Raw genomic sequence first — 18,094 nt, 5'->3', positions numbered from 1 at the left:
AATTAACGCAGAATGGCAGTTCTAATACACTAGACACACAAAAATAATTAAACTAATCATTATATATAGGCCTAGAGATTTTCTGTATGAAAATGCATTTTACAAAGATAATTTATTTTGCATTATTTAGCTCAATCTTTAGGCAATATTAAAAGTATAGTCTACTTTGTTAATAACATCTCATTGGTTAAGTTCACACAATAATATGCCTCCTGAACACACTAGTAGACATTTCTTTTAATAAGGACTCATTTGTAGTCTATTTATTTTATCCATTAAGTATTACTGTCTCAGTCATGTGACACACATCTTAAAAAATGTCTCTGAAATATAGACTTAAAGGAAATTTTACATGTCTTTTGACCACCTGAAGTTGTTTGCAGGATCATAATACTGACTTTTTTTTCCTAAAAGCTTTCTGTCAGAGAATGACTGCTCTGTAAGGCTTAAGCATTGTAAGCATTGAGTCCAGTGCCCTTCAGGCCTCTTCATCACATTACACTGAGTTTGGGTGGACACTGCACTGCTCAAATGGACCTCCATCGGACTGCCTTTAAAATGGAGAACACCTCCTACATGCCCAATCCGCTGACCTCCCCTGCCCTCATGGTCCTGGCATCAACAGCCGAGGCTGGACGAGATGCCTCTGTACCCTGCCAGCCCCCTCGGCCGTTTGGAGTGCCAGTCACTTTGGAAAAGGACATGCACCTTCCGTTCCCCAGCGGCTCATACACCTTTGCCTCCGTGTACCATCGGCAAGGAGGCTTTCCTACTCGAGACTTTCCCACCCCTCTGCTTCACCTTCACCCACAGTTTGCCCCACCTAATCTTGACTGCTCACCACTGGGTATGCTCAACCATGGAGCGGTGGGGGCCTTCCGACCGTTCTCCTCCCCAACTGAGGAGCGTGATGCAGGGGCTTACCAGTCTGCCTTCCTCCCTGCCAAGCGCTTGAAAGGCTGTCTGGATCCAGAGGTATCACCCCACCTCCGCTACACAGATGTGGAGGGAAAAGATTTTGACTTTGGGGGTGCTCATGTCCCTGCTGGTTCTCCAAATGCCCTGAAGGTAGTGGAGGATGCTGGGAAGAAGCTCTTTGGCTTGTCTGGGCTGTTGGCAGAGGGTTCATCTGGCCCAGAGGAGCACAAAGAACCAAGTAAGTATCTCACATCACAGTCTCTGTGATTCAAATGCGAATAGATGGTTATTTTGCGGCACAGCGCATGTATACTTACAGATTTTATTTATATATATATATATATATATATATATATATATATATATATAATGTATAAAGGCTCTAAATATATATATATATATATAAAGGCAAAAAGTACCCCCCCAAAAAAATTTTTGAAAAAGTGTATTATTATTATTAATGTTGCAAAAATATTAAATTTAAAATATGTATTTTAAAATATAATTATAATATATAATAAATACTATATATCATATAATAATTATATATTATTATATGTATTATATTACAATAAATACTATTATGATTATTAATTATATAATATAAAATAAAACTAATTTTTTAAATAAATTTGGGGGTCTTATTGCCTTTATTCTTAAAGGATAGTAACATGCAGATAGGAAAGCAGAGGTGAGAAAGGAAAGGGAGAATGGGATTGGGACAGCAGCCAAGAGCCCTTATATGTCCTGAGCATATGCAAAGCCCACTGTTCCACTTTTTTTTTTTTTTATATAAATATTTATTGGTGCAATTGGAAATGTGTTGTAAACAATATACAGGTTAATACAGATCAGCTTGAGAGTACACAAAGATCTGCAAGCAAGACTTTCATAAAACTAAGTTTTGTTTGTATGTGTTAAGTGTAACTTACAGCTCCTGATTTTGTTATATAAGTCCCATGCAGTCCACAGACAAATGCCAAAAGTAGGTCTAGTCTAACTGAGAAGGCTATAACCGTTAGGCTATGCATGGAATACGTACCAAATCACGAACAAATGATCTTGAGATGACAAAGGCGAAGGATTCGCAAATCTCTCAGCTCTAGACAACTTGTCAATGATAACGAGCAAGAGATGCTGCTCGGCAACCGCGTCTCTGAGTGCGACACCTCCGGCTCAATATCGCCCCCATGCCATCCATCCTGATTTGTTGACAAATGAGTGGGAGAGAGTGTCAATCTGGGCTGTAAGGAGAACGTGGCTGCTCATTACCTTGCTCTGTAATTGGCCGCCGAGGCGAAGGACCCCACGTTCGTGTGGCGCGGCGGGACGGGGAAAAAAACTCTCAAGCTTAAAATCGTAGGACATCAGAACTCCTCGTGGGGGCGGAGGGGTAGAACCTGCAACATGAAAGACACGACAGAGGTGGCTGATGAGACACGCTATATCAGAAATGAATGTCAATAGGAAAAATAATGACTGACTTTGACAGGTAGAAGAGATATTGTAGGGAAAAAGAGCACTACATCAAGGTTCTTTTAGAAAAGTTTTTGCCTCATCTAGAAGTGGGTTACCGACATACTTTGTTTTGAGTGTGACAGAGGATAGGGTGCATATCCATACACCTCAATACACCAAATTAGACTTGTATGTGTACACATGCAGTTGCCTATTGGTTACATTGTCCTTTCAGAAAAATCTAGAAATATATATATATATATGATTTATTTTATTATTTTCATTAAGATTTTACAGAGTCTATATGTTTAGTAAGTAAGTAAGGGTGTTATGCTTGAGAAATAATTTAGGTTCATGAACTTTAAATCAGAGTTTAGATTCATGTGGCCTGATACACCATAACCTGTACACAACCTCACACACATGCTGTTGTGTCATCAGAAAGAGATTTGTCATTTGTCTAATATCTGACCCTTGGGCCATGACTTCAAGCACTGTGTTATTTCAGTGCTTGTCTCTCAAAAACGTTCAAAAGGACAGAGTATCCTCACAGCTGTTTAAACAGTTAGATCTTTTATATTCTTTTCGAAGGACAGATGTCTTCACTGGGCCGAATCATGTTTATTTTCCTTCGGGAGGCATTTTACATTTTTTTGGTCAAGAGCTGATGAGAAAGAAAGAGTAACAGTAAGTGTGGGTAAATGCCTTGTGCCCTGCTGATTTCTGGGCTTAGGCAGTGTGTGCTTGGCATAAACTTTCTCAGACAGTGTACTTGTGAAATTTGCATGGTCAGACTCAGAATGTTAGTGCAAGTAGCTTTTCACTTTTTTTACTTAGATGTGCCTGGGTTTCCACAATACTTTTCTATATTAATACCTTTCTCAAAGTCTCACGAGAACGAGACGAGGCAATGTTTTTAACACTATTTTTAAGAAATCTTCAACGACTAAATATATGACTGCAAAAATAGTCTTTTATTCGACTGAAAGTCACAAAATGGAAAACAATGCAAGTGCATTTTAAAATGTTTTAACTAATCCTAATTAATAGACTAATAGTCACTTACAGGGCTAGTTCAACCAAAAATGAAAATTATGTAATTTATTGCTCACCCTCATGTCATTCCACACCCGTAAGACCTTTGTTCATCTTCGGAACACAAATTAAGATATTTTTGATGAAATCCGATGGCTCAGTGAGGCCTGCCAGCAAGATAATTAACACTTTCAGATGTCCAAAAAGGTACTCTTAAACATATTTAAAACAGTTCATGTGACTACAGTGGTTCAACCTTAATTATACTTAATTATACGAGAATACTTTCTGTGCACCAAAAAAACAAAATAATGACTTTTTAACAATATCTAGTGATGGGCGATTTCAAAACACTGCCTTATGAAGCTTTACAAATCTTTTGTTTCGAATCAGTGGTTCGGATCGCATATCAAACTGCCAAAGTCACGTGAACTATTGAAATTACGAAACACTTATGACATGACGAAGCCTCATTTACTGAAATCACGAGACTTTGGCTCTCCGAACCACTGATTCGAAACAAAAGATTCGTAAAGCTTCGAAGCAGCGTTTTGAAATCAGCCATTACTAGATATTGTTGAAAAGTCGTTATTTTGTTTTTTTGGCACACAAAAATTTATTCTCGTCGCTTTATAATATTAAGGTAGAACCACTGTACTCACATGAATTGTTTTTAATATGTTTTAGTACCTTTCGAAATCTGAAAGAGTTAATTATCTTGCTGGAAATAGAGGCCTCACTTAGCCATCGGATTTTATCAAAAATATCTTAATTTGTGTTCCGAAGATGAACGAAGGTCTTACGGGTGTGGGACAACACGAGGGTAATTAATTAATGACATAATTTTCATTTTTGGGTGAACTAACCCTTAACATTCTACTTTCTGAGTAACAATTTATTTGCAATCTCTGTAAAAAAAAGATCTATCTATCTATATACAAAGTTCTGTCATGAAACTCTAGAAGGCACAGGCTAATAGGTCCTTCAACTCAACTGATTGGTTTCTGCTGTGTCAGTAGCCAATTAACGTGGTCAGCCTTCAAATACTTGGGTAGCATTTGCCTTAGCAGTGCAGCGCGCCTTCAGAAACCCTACACCTTCCCCAGATCCACCTGTATAGATCTGCTACGTGTAATTCATGTACGCTATATTATACAGGAGCAGCATGTCTTACTTGCTCACAGCAGTGTGTCATGTCTGTATTGGCATTTAGCAAGTCCCGTATCTATCTATCTATCTATCTATCTATCTATCTATCTATCTATCTATCTATCTATCTATCTATCTATCTATCTATCTATCTATCTATCTATCTATCTATCTATCTATCTATCTATCTATCTATCTATCTATCTATCTATCTATCTATCTCAAAAGAGAAAATATTCAGTGACGAGGGAAAACATCAGGTTTTCAGTATATGGCAGTATGTTCAGGTTTAGTTTAGGATCATATATTTTGCATCAATAACTCTCATAGTCATCAGCAGGCTTTAAGCAGAAACCCTTAGTATTATAAGCTTGACAAAGTGAGTTTCACGTTCTTGCTATCAATTACCTCAAAGCTAAACATGTGTTGAAGATATGGGTTGATCTGATCCAGTCAGACTGTGTGAATTTGCCCCTTCTGTTAGACGTGCGATCAGCGAATGTGCAGAACCGGTAGAAACACATCTGAGCTAGATAGAATAAACAAGATGGCCTTTAAGTTAAATTTCCCATTGAAATACAGGAGTGCCATTTCATAATATGTTGAACTTTGTAGGGTTTTCCCAAGAAACCATGGGAGACAGAGCTGTCAGTGTTTGGAATTCCGGTTCTAATTGGTTGTTTGGACCATCCTGCCAGTTTATCTCAAGTGATTTGGTGATTCACAGTCAGAATGACAGTTTTATCATTTAAGCTATTTGTCGTGTATTCTCTCTGTGCCAGAGGCTGCTGTAAGATGTCAGGTTTTCATTGATGTTGGAAATTACATGGATCACCTCATTCAAAGAGAGAGACAGAGGCAAACAAAAGTCAGAAGATATAAAGCTTATCAGTGGGACAGCGCCACTGACTGGTGCTTAAAATAAGAATAATTTATATCCAGAATAACGCCCTGTTTATTGCTGCTTATTAGTACAGATGAGACGTAATAAGAAGCCAACTAATCTACGGCCAAGGTGAAGGTGTACATCACCGAACCCTGTTGTGGGTTGACTTTATTGCCTGGGGTGGTGAATTGCATTTTCCATTGTAAATATTAAGTCTTTTGTTTCTTATCACACAGCAGGTACTATCTCTAATCCCCATGATCAAACCTGAATGGTAGGGGAGGGTAAAATTATAAATCTGCCCAGACCCTAAAAATGTTATCACTGCTTTGCCTTCTATTCTGACAGTGCCAAGAGAAGTTAATTCTTGTCTCTATGGCAGTACAGCCCATATGAAGCAAAGTGATTGGGCGGCCTAATTAAGGGTGCCTGTAAGGGACAAAAAAGAGCATATGTATGAGCTACAGCTGGCAGATGCTATAAAATGTGGCTCATTGTGAGAACTGCAGATGGACTGTATTCAACTGGCTGCCATAGAGATCATAAATCTGGAGAGATTGTCCGGCAGCCACAGTGTTGTATTGATCTGCTGAATGTTCCTCTCATCCTCTTTCTGTCCTTAAAGTTAGAGGTTTGCAAGGGCCGTTTATTTAGTTAATAATATATTTTGACCAGCAGGTTTTGCAAAAAAGTCTTTATATTATATTATATTATATTATATTATATTATATTATATTATATTATATTATATTATATTATATTATATTATATTATATTATATTATATTATATTATACATTTAATATGTGTTTATAAATGACATAATATAATAATGTTATGTAATATATAATATACATGTGAGCGTAAGTGTTGAATTTATTTTTGCAGGTGAAACAAAAAAAAAAAGTAGTCATTTACTTTCACTTAATGTGTTTGATGTTAAATGAGGCTAATTTGATATTTCACCTCCTGCTGCTAAAGTAGTTTACTCTCCTAATATTCTGTTAAGTGGGAGAGCTTTCATCCTGGTCGGGGGGCTTGATGTTCTTCTCTTGTTTTCTTCCTAATTCATCTTCTCTGGATGGAAGGAATGTGAATGAGAGGGGAGGTCTGTATACCACCCATACTGTACATCACAGCAGCCTTCAAACAAACTCCAATCAGCCCAGCACAGTTATTTCTTAGTTGCTGTTTAGATACTGCATTTCCTTTTTTTTGTGTGTGTGTGATGTAAGGTTTATTTGATAATTAAAATATTTAGCACAATAACAGTTACATCCAGTTCAGTTTAAGAGTTTATGCATGCCTAATAGGTTTCTATTACAATGTTTTGTATGTTCAAACAGTAACCAGATGTGCAAACTTTTGTGCTCGTGTACAGCAGTTCTGCTATTAAACTTGAATATGTCAGTACGTCAAGCCTAATAATGTTCTTCATTGGCATTAGACAAACACCTCACCACAAATATTCTATCATTGAGATATCATAGTCGTACCCTCTTAAACCTCTAGCATAAAAAAAATCTCTTTTTGTTTTGGCTTTTGACTGCAGATCAGATTCATTAACATGCCAAACAAGGGGGTTGTAGGCCCATTACTGGCAGGATCAGCATGCTTGTCGTCTGAGGGCTTCAGACTCTTGGGGCTCTTGTTAAAGCAGCGCTACTCCACCCAGGGCTTTTATGTGTTATTGGGAACGTGAGACAAATAAAATAGGGGCTTTAGCCCCCGAGGCTCAATCAGAGCTACGATAACAGCTACTTGCCCGGCATTACAAACAAAATTCTGCACTTTTTTTTAAGCAATCCTATGCAAACCCTATTGCATTTTTATTTGGACTGTATTTTAATTAATTAAATAATATGCTCAGTAATGAATCAATTAACAGAATTTTCCATCATTTATGACCAGTGTTGGGGGTACGTAATCAGATTACTTATATCAAGTAACTAGTAATGTAATGCATTACTTTTAAATTTACAACAAAATATCGGAGTTACTTTTTAAAATAAGTAACTCAAGTTACTTTATTTTCTCATTTATTGACTGACATCTCTTCTGTCCCCATGTTGACAGAAATCAGTAGTAGCATTGTGTTTGCTGTGTTAACATGATGGTTATTGTAGTGTTAGATTAAATGTGAGCGTGCGTTTACTCATTTGCACAAAAACAGATTCAGTATTCAAAAACAGTGAAATGAAAACTCAGAATATTAATAAAACCTGCAGTAATTAAATGTTAAATTACAAAAATATACTTTATGTATTTAATCTCACTTTATTAACCAATGTCTTTGCTGCTGACCTTCGAACCTATTTGTGTTCCTTTTTCTGAAGCAAGCATGTTGAACTTCTCTTGAGTCCTATTCTTCTTCAATTCAGAATGGCAGCACTTTCTCCAACACTGTTTATGACACAACACTTCCCCACCATTGACAGAATTTCCCGGTAATCCATGTTTTCAATGTTGTTGGAGTATTGATATGGTAGGGGGTGCTATTACGCATCTTCTGAAAGAGTACAGAATCTCTGGATCTAAAAACAATTTTAGAAGAAGCAGAAACAAGCGACAGAAGCTCGCGCACATGTAAGTTAGTGTGGTCATCAAACATTCAACAGCAGCAAATAAATCAAAACTGTTTTAACGTTACTGAATGAAATGTCGATCCAGGAGGAGGTATAGGACTGTGTAAGCTTTGAGGGTGTTGATGGACTCGATCTACTCTATCTATGTTTTGATCATCGTTCTGAATCCGATTTGGATGTAGTTTTTGACAAAAATGTGATTTTCTCAGCTTTTTGTTCAAAATGTTGCTTTTTTTAAAGGTGCCCTAGAATGAAAATTGAATTTACCTTGGCATAGTTGAATAACAAGAGTTCAGTACATGGAAATGACATACAGTGAGTCTCAAACTCCATTGTTTCCTCCTTCTTATATAAATCTAATTTGTTTAAAAGACCTCAGAAGAACAGGCAAATCTCAACATAACACTGACTGTTACGTAACAGTCGGGGTGTACGCCCCCAATATTTGCATATGCCAGCTCATGTTCAAGCCATTAGACAAGGGCAGAACGTCTGGATGTGCACAGCTGAATCAACAGACTAGGTAAGCAAGCAAGGACAATAGTGAAAAATGGCAGATGGAGCAATAATAACTGACATGATTCATGATATCATGATATTTTTAGTGATATTTGTAAATTGTCTTTCTAAATGTTTCGTTAGCATGTTGCTAATGTACTGTTAAATGTGATTAAAGTTACCATCGTTTCTTACTGTATTCACAGAGACAAGACTGTCGTTATTTTCATTTTTTAAACACTTGCAGTCTGTATAATTCATAAACACAACTTCATTCTTTATAAATCTCTCCAACAGTGTAGCATTAGCCATTAGTCACGGAGCACAATCAAACTCATTCAGAATCAAATGTAAACATCCAAATAAACACTGTACTTATGCGATTAGACATGCTGCATGACAAACTCTTTGTAAAGATCTATTTTGAGGGTTATATTAGCTGTGTGAACTTTTTTATGCTGGTTAATGCAGTCGAGAGCTCCGGGGGCGGGAGCACGAGAATTAAAGAGGCGGCAGCCTGAATCGGCGCATTTATAATAATGCCCCAAAATAGGCAGTTAAAAAAATTTATTAAAAAAAACTATGGGGTATTTTGAGCTGAACCTTCACAGACACATTCAGGGGACACCTTAGACTTACATTACATCTTTTTAAAACATGTTCTTTGGCACCTTTAAATGAAACCTACCCACATTCAAGTGCTGATAAAAAAGAAAGCATGAAGCTAGAATTATTATTATTATTTTTTTTTTTGCTGTTGTCGTTTAAAAGCAGAGGTTCTGTTATGTCTTTTATATATTGAATGTTCAAATATTTATTAAACAAAATATTCTGTGGGTCATTAAAATTTATGTGAAAATGGTGCTGGCTGGCAACCTTTTTAAAAAATGCTGGTGTGGAAAGATTTAACAGCCTGTGTTTTAATTCAGTGGTGTGGCAAAAGAAAATCTTCATTAAATGCTGTTTAAGAGCAGTTTGGACTTATTTAGGCAATAGACAGCTCTTGACACCGCACCTGATTGACCAGCATTGTGTGTGCCAAAGCGGCTCTCTCTGATCTCACATCAAAGACCGGCAAGAGGAAGACTGGAAGCATGTGGGGCAGGCCAAGGTGGAGAGGGAGGGAAGCAAAGTCTGTCGATTGCTGGCTCAGTACAAAATAGTACATCTCGATTCCCATGAGCCCACAAATCACTCAAGCAAATGCAGAGGGCAGAAAGGGCAGAATGTGGGTTTAAATAGTCATTACAGAGGGCCGACAGAGTCAAAGATAACAGGCAGACGATGGCTTGACATCTACCTCTCGGGCAACTGCTCCATGTTCTCCGTCTCATCTTGTCTCTCTGTATATCTCTTAAATGTGTATGCCGTTCAGTTTAAGAGCATGTGTATAGCCTTGCATTAAGCCAGTGATTGACACATGACTGTTTAAAAATGATAATCAGGTTTGAGTGATACTATTGAACTTTAGATTTGTTCATGACTGACATGTTTCTGTGTACGGAGGTCTTTAGAGAGCACCGATTTGGGCACAGTGTTGTTTCTGTGAATGACCCTTGAAACTCAGTCCACCTGTAGGGCCTCTAACATCTGGGGCTGTCATTAGTGACTGATGCTTGGCTGATGTTTGTAATAATATCCAAATGGCTATTCAGCCTTTTTACACAAGTCACACTAAACACGCAGCTGGCTCACCGCAAACCACACTTGAGCTGCGTTTTAGAGGTTTAGACGATATTATGAAAAGATGACACATGGCACTTTTCTCGTGTGTAATGAGTGAATTGGATTCACATAAAACAATGCTGTTTTAATATAAAGGGTTCATAAGCATTTCTAATATAATAGAAGAATGCAATGTTCATATGGCTCATATTTTTCCAGTTACTTTGACTAGACCCGCAAAAAGTAGATACATGATTTATTGTTACCATATTGGTTATTTGCTGATTGTTTTTCCAATGTCTGCCAATATTGGATATTTATTTGTGCATGCTCATTTCCCCATTTTTACATTTACATTATATTTTCCATCATCAGATGTCACATCTTGAAAAACACTAATAAATTAAGGTAACACTTTACAATAAGATTTAATTTAACTACATTAGTTAACATGAACTAACAGCATTTGTTAATCTTAGTTAATGCAGTAACACTATATATAACAGTGCTGTAGTTACACGTTACTTCATGTACTTACTATAGTAAAATCATAACAGTAACAATAACAGTAAATCATGCATAATTATAAGTAACTAATCCTAAACCAAACCCTAACCGTAACTGTAACTCTATAGTAAGCACATGTAGTTAATTAATAGTACTCAGTACTTACGAAATTTCAGTGGTTCACCACTGGGGGGTGTGACTTTGGCAGTTTGATACACGGTCCAAACCACTGATAGATGATGTTAGTTAAAACATTAACTAATGTTAACAAATGAGATCTTATTATAAAGTGTTACTTGTTGTATAGTGCAAAATTAACACAATTTGATGTCATCTTTAGCAAAGCTCATAATAAATACTTATTTTAATGATTATGTGAAGCATAAGTCCCCCTTTTTTAATAAAATCTATTATTTTATATCAGTGCATGCCTTTCAGAATCTATATTCAGCATTCTGAAACATTGGCTCTGATTTCAAAGTTTTCATAACATCAAATATTTGATTTACTGGTTTACAAAGTCTTATTTCATCACTGACCCCTGTGCACCTTGTTATATGTGTGTATTTGCATGGGAGCGTGAAAGAGCCTGGGGAAATGTAGTTTAAAATCTATTGGGGATTTGTGTCATAACCATAAATCAGTCCTTTGCTAATTGGTAAGAAAACAACAGTCAAGCAGTATATAATGTTTTATGTGCCTCTTATGTTTTTACTGCGGTACTAACGAGGGGCTATGTCACAGAGTGGACAGGGAATTAGCCTGAAAGATGGCTGCTGTCCTTAAGCTTCAGTGTTCTTCAGCTTCTGTTGCTTGAGATGCCCCTGATTTGCATGTGGCAATTAGTATGCTAATTGGCCTAATTAGCCCATGGGACCACACAAGCACTGTGGCATTAAAAGGTTCAGTCTCATTATGACTCAACAATTCCCATGAGTTAGCGCAATGAAAAGGCCATCACACCCTCCAGAGCATATCTGTGGTTTTCTTCCTTAAACGTGCTTTGTGTTGATTACTCTTAATCAGAAATTTATTTGAAAGTCTTATAGTTATGCGTTGTTACCGTAGGCATTCGGGCAAGACCTAATTAGGAGAATTTGGTCTCATTAGTGGATGCTAAGCGGGCATTTGATAGCTGCGTCCTGAGCAGATAAGATGGGAGATTGAACTTTTAGCTCAAAGTGCCCTTACTGCTGATTTGTTTCATGACCTGATTGAACAAGAACAGAGACCTGTGGATCTATATCAGCTCAGCTGGCAGTGGCCTTTGTTCCTCTGTGCTAGCAGACACGGAGTATTGGCTCGTGGGATTGCTGGGGTATTGATAGGGGAAGGATGAGGTGAGCACACACACATACACACCCAGAGAATGACTTTGGCAGGCTGGGTAGATGAGGAGCATCGGCTATTGTATTTACTCAGGGCTGTGTGAAGGCTCTGTATGTTTGGTTATCCTTGGCTAGGTGAACAAGGCAGAGACGCTGTCTGCCCATGACCTGAAATAATGTCACCCGTTGACTGCTATTTAAAAAGGTACACAGACAATTGATAAAATGGGACATATGGGACCTTATTAAAGTAAAATATACTGCCACTTTTTTAAAATAACATGGTACAACATAGTAAGGCATGAATTCTTTAAAAAAAAAAAAATGCAAAAGGCCAGTTAACCTTCAGAACAATTTCGATAGTCAAACTAAATATTATATGAGCTGTTTTACTATTCTATTCATTTTAAATGAGGTTTGCACAGTATGTGAGGCTGTTTACAGTAAACATTAAATAAACATCAAAATGAATTATACAAAATATGTAAAAATTTTAAAAATACATTTTATATAGTGCACATTTTTATCACTTTTTTATATAAATATTTATATATTTGTTTGAACATTTTTGTACAATAACTTAAGCCCAATGAATGTAGTCAACAAAATAATAATTGTAAAATTTGAGAAATCGGAACAAGATTTTTCCCAAATTGTCCCATAATGCTGTTGAAAATGTCAAATAATAGCATTTCCTGGATGTCACAGTTTTAGGGAATGTTACATTTTTTTTTGTAATGGGTGAAAATTATGTGGTAACGAGCTAAATATGGAACCACATATAAATATTATGCTTTTGATTTTTTTTTTTTTTTTGTCAAAAATTGTATTGCTGTTTTATGATTTTAATTGTTAAAAACACTTAAATAAATGTTTAATAATCTTATAAAAACTAATCTAATAACATGTAATAAGATATAGATCTTATTTTATATATATATATATATATATATATATATAAAATTATTACAAGATAAGTATATATAAACTAGATATGTATGGGATTTTTAAATACAAAAAATGTACAAAAAATTCCTAATATATTTTTCTCACCTTTGGTGCATCAGTGACTTTTCAGTCTCTTGCGTCTCAATCTTCATGGTTTTACTGCCTCCAAGACAACGCAGTGTGATTCTCTTGCACCCTCCCCACTCTGCACTGCTACCCTCCACTCGTTAGCTGTCTAATTAGCCTTTAGCTACTTAATGAGCTGAACAATGCAGCGTTAGTGGAGCAACAAGCTCAGGGCATGTTAGTGGGCTGGGGTTAAGGATGTTGTGCTGAATTGGTTGCCTGGTGGCCGTTTTCCCATTGGTTGCTTGAATTATGCCTTGTTTTGTGGCCTTTCACAGAGTTAAGTTTTATAGGGTGATGGTTTGTTGCTTTTGTTTGGTTTAAAATGGCCAGAGTAAGATTTGAATGGGCTCCTTAGACAAGTCACAGACACAAATACTCTATCAGTATTCTGTATCAGTGAGGTCAAATTCTTACTATGAAAAGTTTAAATTAACTTTTTAATTTATCAACGTTATTACAGTTCACTGCTTATTTTGGCCATGTAAAGCAACCAAACACAATTCTTTTGTTTTTAATATATACTGTATTTAGTTCTGCGCATGATGCAATTTGATGCAGCTGACCCAGAAGTTGCATATTGATTCTGGCAATCTGATTGGAGCTTGTTGAAGAAAGACTGGAAGAAGAATATTTGGTTTTGATGCATGTTGTTGCAACCACAACAATACATGTAATATAACTTTGTCAGTCAGTGTGCTTCTAGGATTAAAAACCTGCCAAAATCCTACTGACATATAATGTCTTACATAAACTGTCTGTTTGAGTTAAGAACCGAATTCCCAAGCATACATGGTCGAATGCCGTCCAAAACACAGATGCTATTTCAGCCCATAATGGGCTTCTAGACGTTCAAGATGAAGTCATGTTTTTCTGTGCTGCAGGAGCTCGTCTGTGTTAAACTCTCTTCAGACTGGGTGGCCCAGTCCTCCCACAGCTTCCACAGCAGGTGGAAACCAAGAATTGCTATTAAACGAAGGTCAGAGGACTGTCATTAATAACAAAGTGTTTGTGTTTTTTCCTCCATCATGAAAAAAGGCAAAATAGTACAGATTTAACTAATGTCAGGTTCTGGGAATTTGAGCAGTTGAAATTGTATTAACAACCAAGACTGCTTTGCTTCTTTCACACGTTTTTTTGCAACTATTGCCAATATTTTGTGCATTTTTACACCTTTGAAGGTCACTTTTTTAATTTTAGCGAAGTGCACATAAAATGATGCCTTTTAGGAAGTACTATTTGCATCTATGAATATATGATCTTGGGTAACACATCTTCGCAATTCATTTTAAAATCTTAGGTAATTTATTTATCTTACCTGAGATTTTGCACACCGAAGAATTATATCAGTGCCCTGTATTACATATTTCAGTGTCTTTAAACCAAAATGAAATGGACCAAATTTCCTTTCTTTCACCCAATTATTTCTGAATCATTTTGTCAGCTATTTCCTCCGTGGAGGGCAACCTAACGTTAGAGTTTCTCTCTCTGTGTTTGGCACTGGTAGAGACTCCAGTGAGGCAGTTGTGTGCTTAGGCTGACTGTGTCTCGCTGGCTGGCTCTGAACAAGCACAGGCCTGTTCTACCCCGGTGGCCAATAAAATGAGAAAATCAACCACTGTGCCACCATCCACAGGCCAGCCAGATAAATACACTTGTCTCTGTGTGGATGTGTGTCAGCATGGCTGTTGTGATCCAAAGATTTCATCCGACTGTTCAAAGAGTGATACAGGAAATCATTAAAGGGATAGGTCACCCAAAATGAAAATTATCTCATTTTCTCACCCCTTTTCTTTCGTTTGGCTTTTCCAATTGCAAGTATTTATTGCAGAAATTTCAAGCTGCTCCTTTCCATACAATAAAAGTGAATAGAGATTTTTAGTGAATAACTTTAATTTTTAAACTATCACATGACTTGGAATGTAGCACTTAAATAATTTAGTTTATGATATTTTTTTGAGCTTCACCATCCACTGTTCTTGCATAGAAAAGAGTTTGTTTTCCACAGAAGAGAGTGTCATACGGGACATGAGGGTGGGTGAGTAAATGATGATTTTCATTTTTCTGTCCCTTTAATCAAGTCCACTAATGGTGTTATTCAGATAACTTGCAGGTGCGCTTAATCAGGGTGATCAATTTTGCTCTTTCATCCTTGGGTTATTATTAATTTTCAGAGTGCTTCCGGCTTTTGTGAAAGCCCTGTTACCCTCTTTGAGGATCCTCTGATCACATCCTCCAAAAGCTGTCACAAAATCTGTATTATTCCAAAACAAGTTCCTCTTCAAAGCATCACAGGCTTTCTTTACCTTGTAAGGGTGGCTGTATTTGACACAGAGAGTGCAAGGCTATCTTGATCTTATCAGCATGTATGTGGGAGTATGTTGCATTAGATTCAAATGGATTATTATGGTCTATCTGCCTCATTAGTTTGAGCTGCTCACACCTGCTCCATAAGAATGTATTGAATGAGGGTGGGTGAGACTTATATTGAGGGAGCATAATGACAATCATATGGTTATTCTGTATTTGTAATAATAACAACGTACAGTGTAGCTTAGCACCGTACCTGTGTGGTTGGTGGCCAAACCATAAACAGGAACACACAAAACTGTAAAAAATGTGTATCGATACATGCGTCTGTGTGTATTTAAGAATGTTTGTTGTGTATTTGGATGTGTGTGTGCATTTCTAATTGTTTGTGCATGTATTTTACAGTGAGGCTTAGTTCAGCTCAGCCCCTCAAACTCAAGGTTTATGAGGTGTTAGCTGTCACTTCATTGACTCCCGACTGGCCCATTACACTCCGTGCAGACAGAGCTGTCTCAGGTGGGGAGTTTGGGTTTGGCCCCACACACACTTACACAAATGAATACACAAACATACATAGTCAGAAGCATTCAGATTGAGTTACACTTGAATGTTTTTAATACAAGATACAAGTAAATAGGTGTGTAAAAAAAATGATATATCTCATTTTTATATATAGATTTTTTAGAGTATTTATTGATCTCTGTTAATTTATAAGTATATTATTGTTCATTCATTATTGATCATACATTAATGTTCACCTAACCTAAGTCTCTGAGATCCTGACACCTCACACTTCTGAAGACTCCAGGTAGGTTTCAGTACTGGGAAATGGTGGCGCTGGAGACTAAAGGGTTCCTGATGGTTTCACACTTAATTCTTCACCTTAACTCTTAATTATTTTGCAGTTAACGTGTCTTTTCTTCTCCAGCTGTTTTTGTATGACCCCGCTGACCCAATGAGCATTTCACTGTCCAATGGTCATGCTTTAACTGTGCAATTTCTAGTATTACATTAGTATTGCGTCCTTCTCATGAGTATTTAATAATGATGAGTTAAATCTCTTTTTTGGCTCATTTTATCTGTAAAAGAAAACCTGCCTAATAATTCTGCACACCTGAATATAGGGCATTCTTCAATTCCAGCCTTCATGAACAATTATATATCACTTATAAATGATTAAAAACAATATTAATAGTAGTTATTAAGATTGATGTGGATTGGAATTGGTAAAATGAGCTTGGAAAAAAAATATGATCAGAAAATCAACTTGCCTAATAATTCTGCACTCCCTGTATAATTATTATTTATATAATATATAATTATTTATTAAGTCAGGATTTAAACTTCAAAAATCCAAATCCTAGATACCACTTAGTGTCCCCTCAAAAAAAAAAAAAAAGTTACATGATAGTCCTGTACATGGGTACACATGCACTTGCATTCCCTTATTTGCACACAGAAGGTATGTGCATACATATGCACTCTCTCTTTTACATTTACACCTTTGCATCCACATGTTTACACACACACACACACACACACACACACACACACACACACACACACACACACACACACACACACACACACACACACACACACACACACACACACACACACACACACACACACAGGTGTAGTACAGATATTTTAGTTACTCTGTCTGTGTGGACCTCAGACAGGACTGTCTCTCTGGTTTGCAGGTGTGCATCTTCATTTGGCCAGTTTCTCAGACTTGGTTTATTTGAAGTGTCTGCCTTCACAGCCCTGTAACTCTTGCTGATGAGTTCTCGGGGAGACCATAAAAAGGCAGCACATACCCGTCAAATAATGGGAGTTTATCTCAGAAGGGAATGATAGTGTATGACCATCTCTCCACAGTTTGAGTCATGACACATGGGATGGATGATGGTTAATGAGTGTCATTAGAATATCATGCTGACTGCATCATATTATTCCGGTGTGTATTGCGTAATTGTTCCTCCAAAGGCCTGACCTTACACAATGCCATTCATTTTCCCCGGTGTCATTTTCTTGTTGTCTTTCTCTTGTTTTCTTTTACACACACTCTCTCACATAGTGGTCTCTTGTTCATCACTACTATTGATCTGACAGTCTCTGTTATTTAAGATTCCCTGAATGCTCATTAATTAAGCCTGTTGAGGAGATCTAGAGAATAATTCCCACCCTCAATATCAATTACTATCAAAATAACCTTTTGAAAAGACACACTGTAGCCTAGTTGTCTGACAATAAAAATCTACAGCAGATTTCTTTATTAGCAGCTGCACAGATATATGTGTTTTATTATAAGTAAAAACCTTTTTTTTTTTTTTTTTCAAATAAAAATAGTTTTTAACAATGTCCTTCACAAAAATCTACATATTTTGAGATTTAAATCTATGTTGGTTCTCTGTAGTCGGATTTCCTGAGAATCTTAAAGATTGCATGTTTGAATACCTGCTTTTCTTGACAAACCTGTTAATGGAACATTCTATTTCGCAAACCTCATAGAATTGCTACTTTTGAATGTTCTCTAAACATTCTGAAATAAGTTGTAACAATTAAAAATATTCGATGATTGTTCAACTAAAAATGTTCCTTGAACGTTGTATAGATAATGTTTTTGTGCTAAAGTTTTGAGAACATTATTAAAGACAGATAACTTTCAAATGTTCTATT

The 18,094-nt window shown here is 36.7% G+C and overlaps 1 protein-coding gene across 1 annotated transcript in view; it reads left to right on the top strand.

Moving 5' to 3' along the window:
* The first annotated feature begins 531 nt into the window (after nucleotides 1–531).
* rnf220b (ring finger protein 220b) overlaps nucleotides 532–18,094 on the top strand; it is a 34,837-nt gene continuing 17,274 nt past the window's right edge. The window contains exons 1-2 of the mRNA XM_067395614.1: nucleotides 532–1,142; nucleotides 5,288–5,298. Coding sequence (XP_067251715.1) covers nucleotides 532–1,142; nucleotides 5,288–5,298 — 622 coding nt within the window. The remainder of the gene's footprint in view (nucleotides 1,143–5,287; nucleotides 5,299–18,094) is intronic.

This window comes from Chanodichthys erythropterus, chromosome 9 (genome assembly GCF_024489055.1).
Source record: "Chanodichthys erythropterus isolate Z2021 chromosome 9, ASM2448905v1, whole genome shotgun sequence".
NCBI lineage: Eukaryota > Metazoa > Chordata > Actinopteri > Cypriniformes > Xenocyprididae > Chanodichthys > Chanodichthys erythropterus.
Note: the sequence above shows the minus strand (reverse complement) of the source record. Positions and strands in the feature narration are given on the sequence as shown.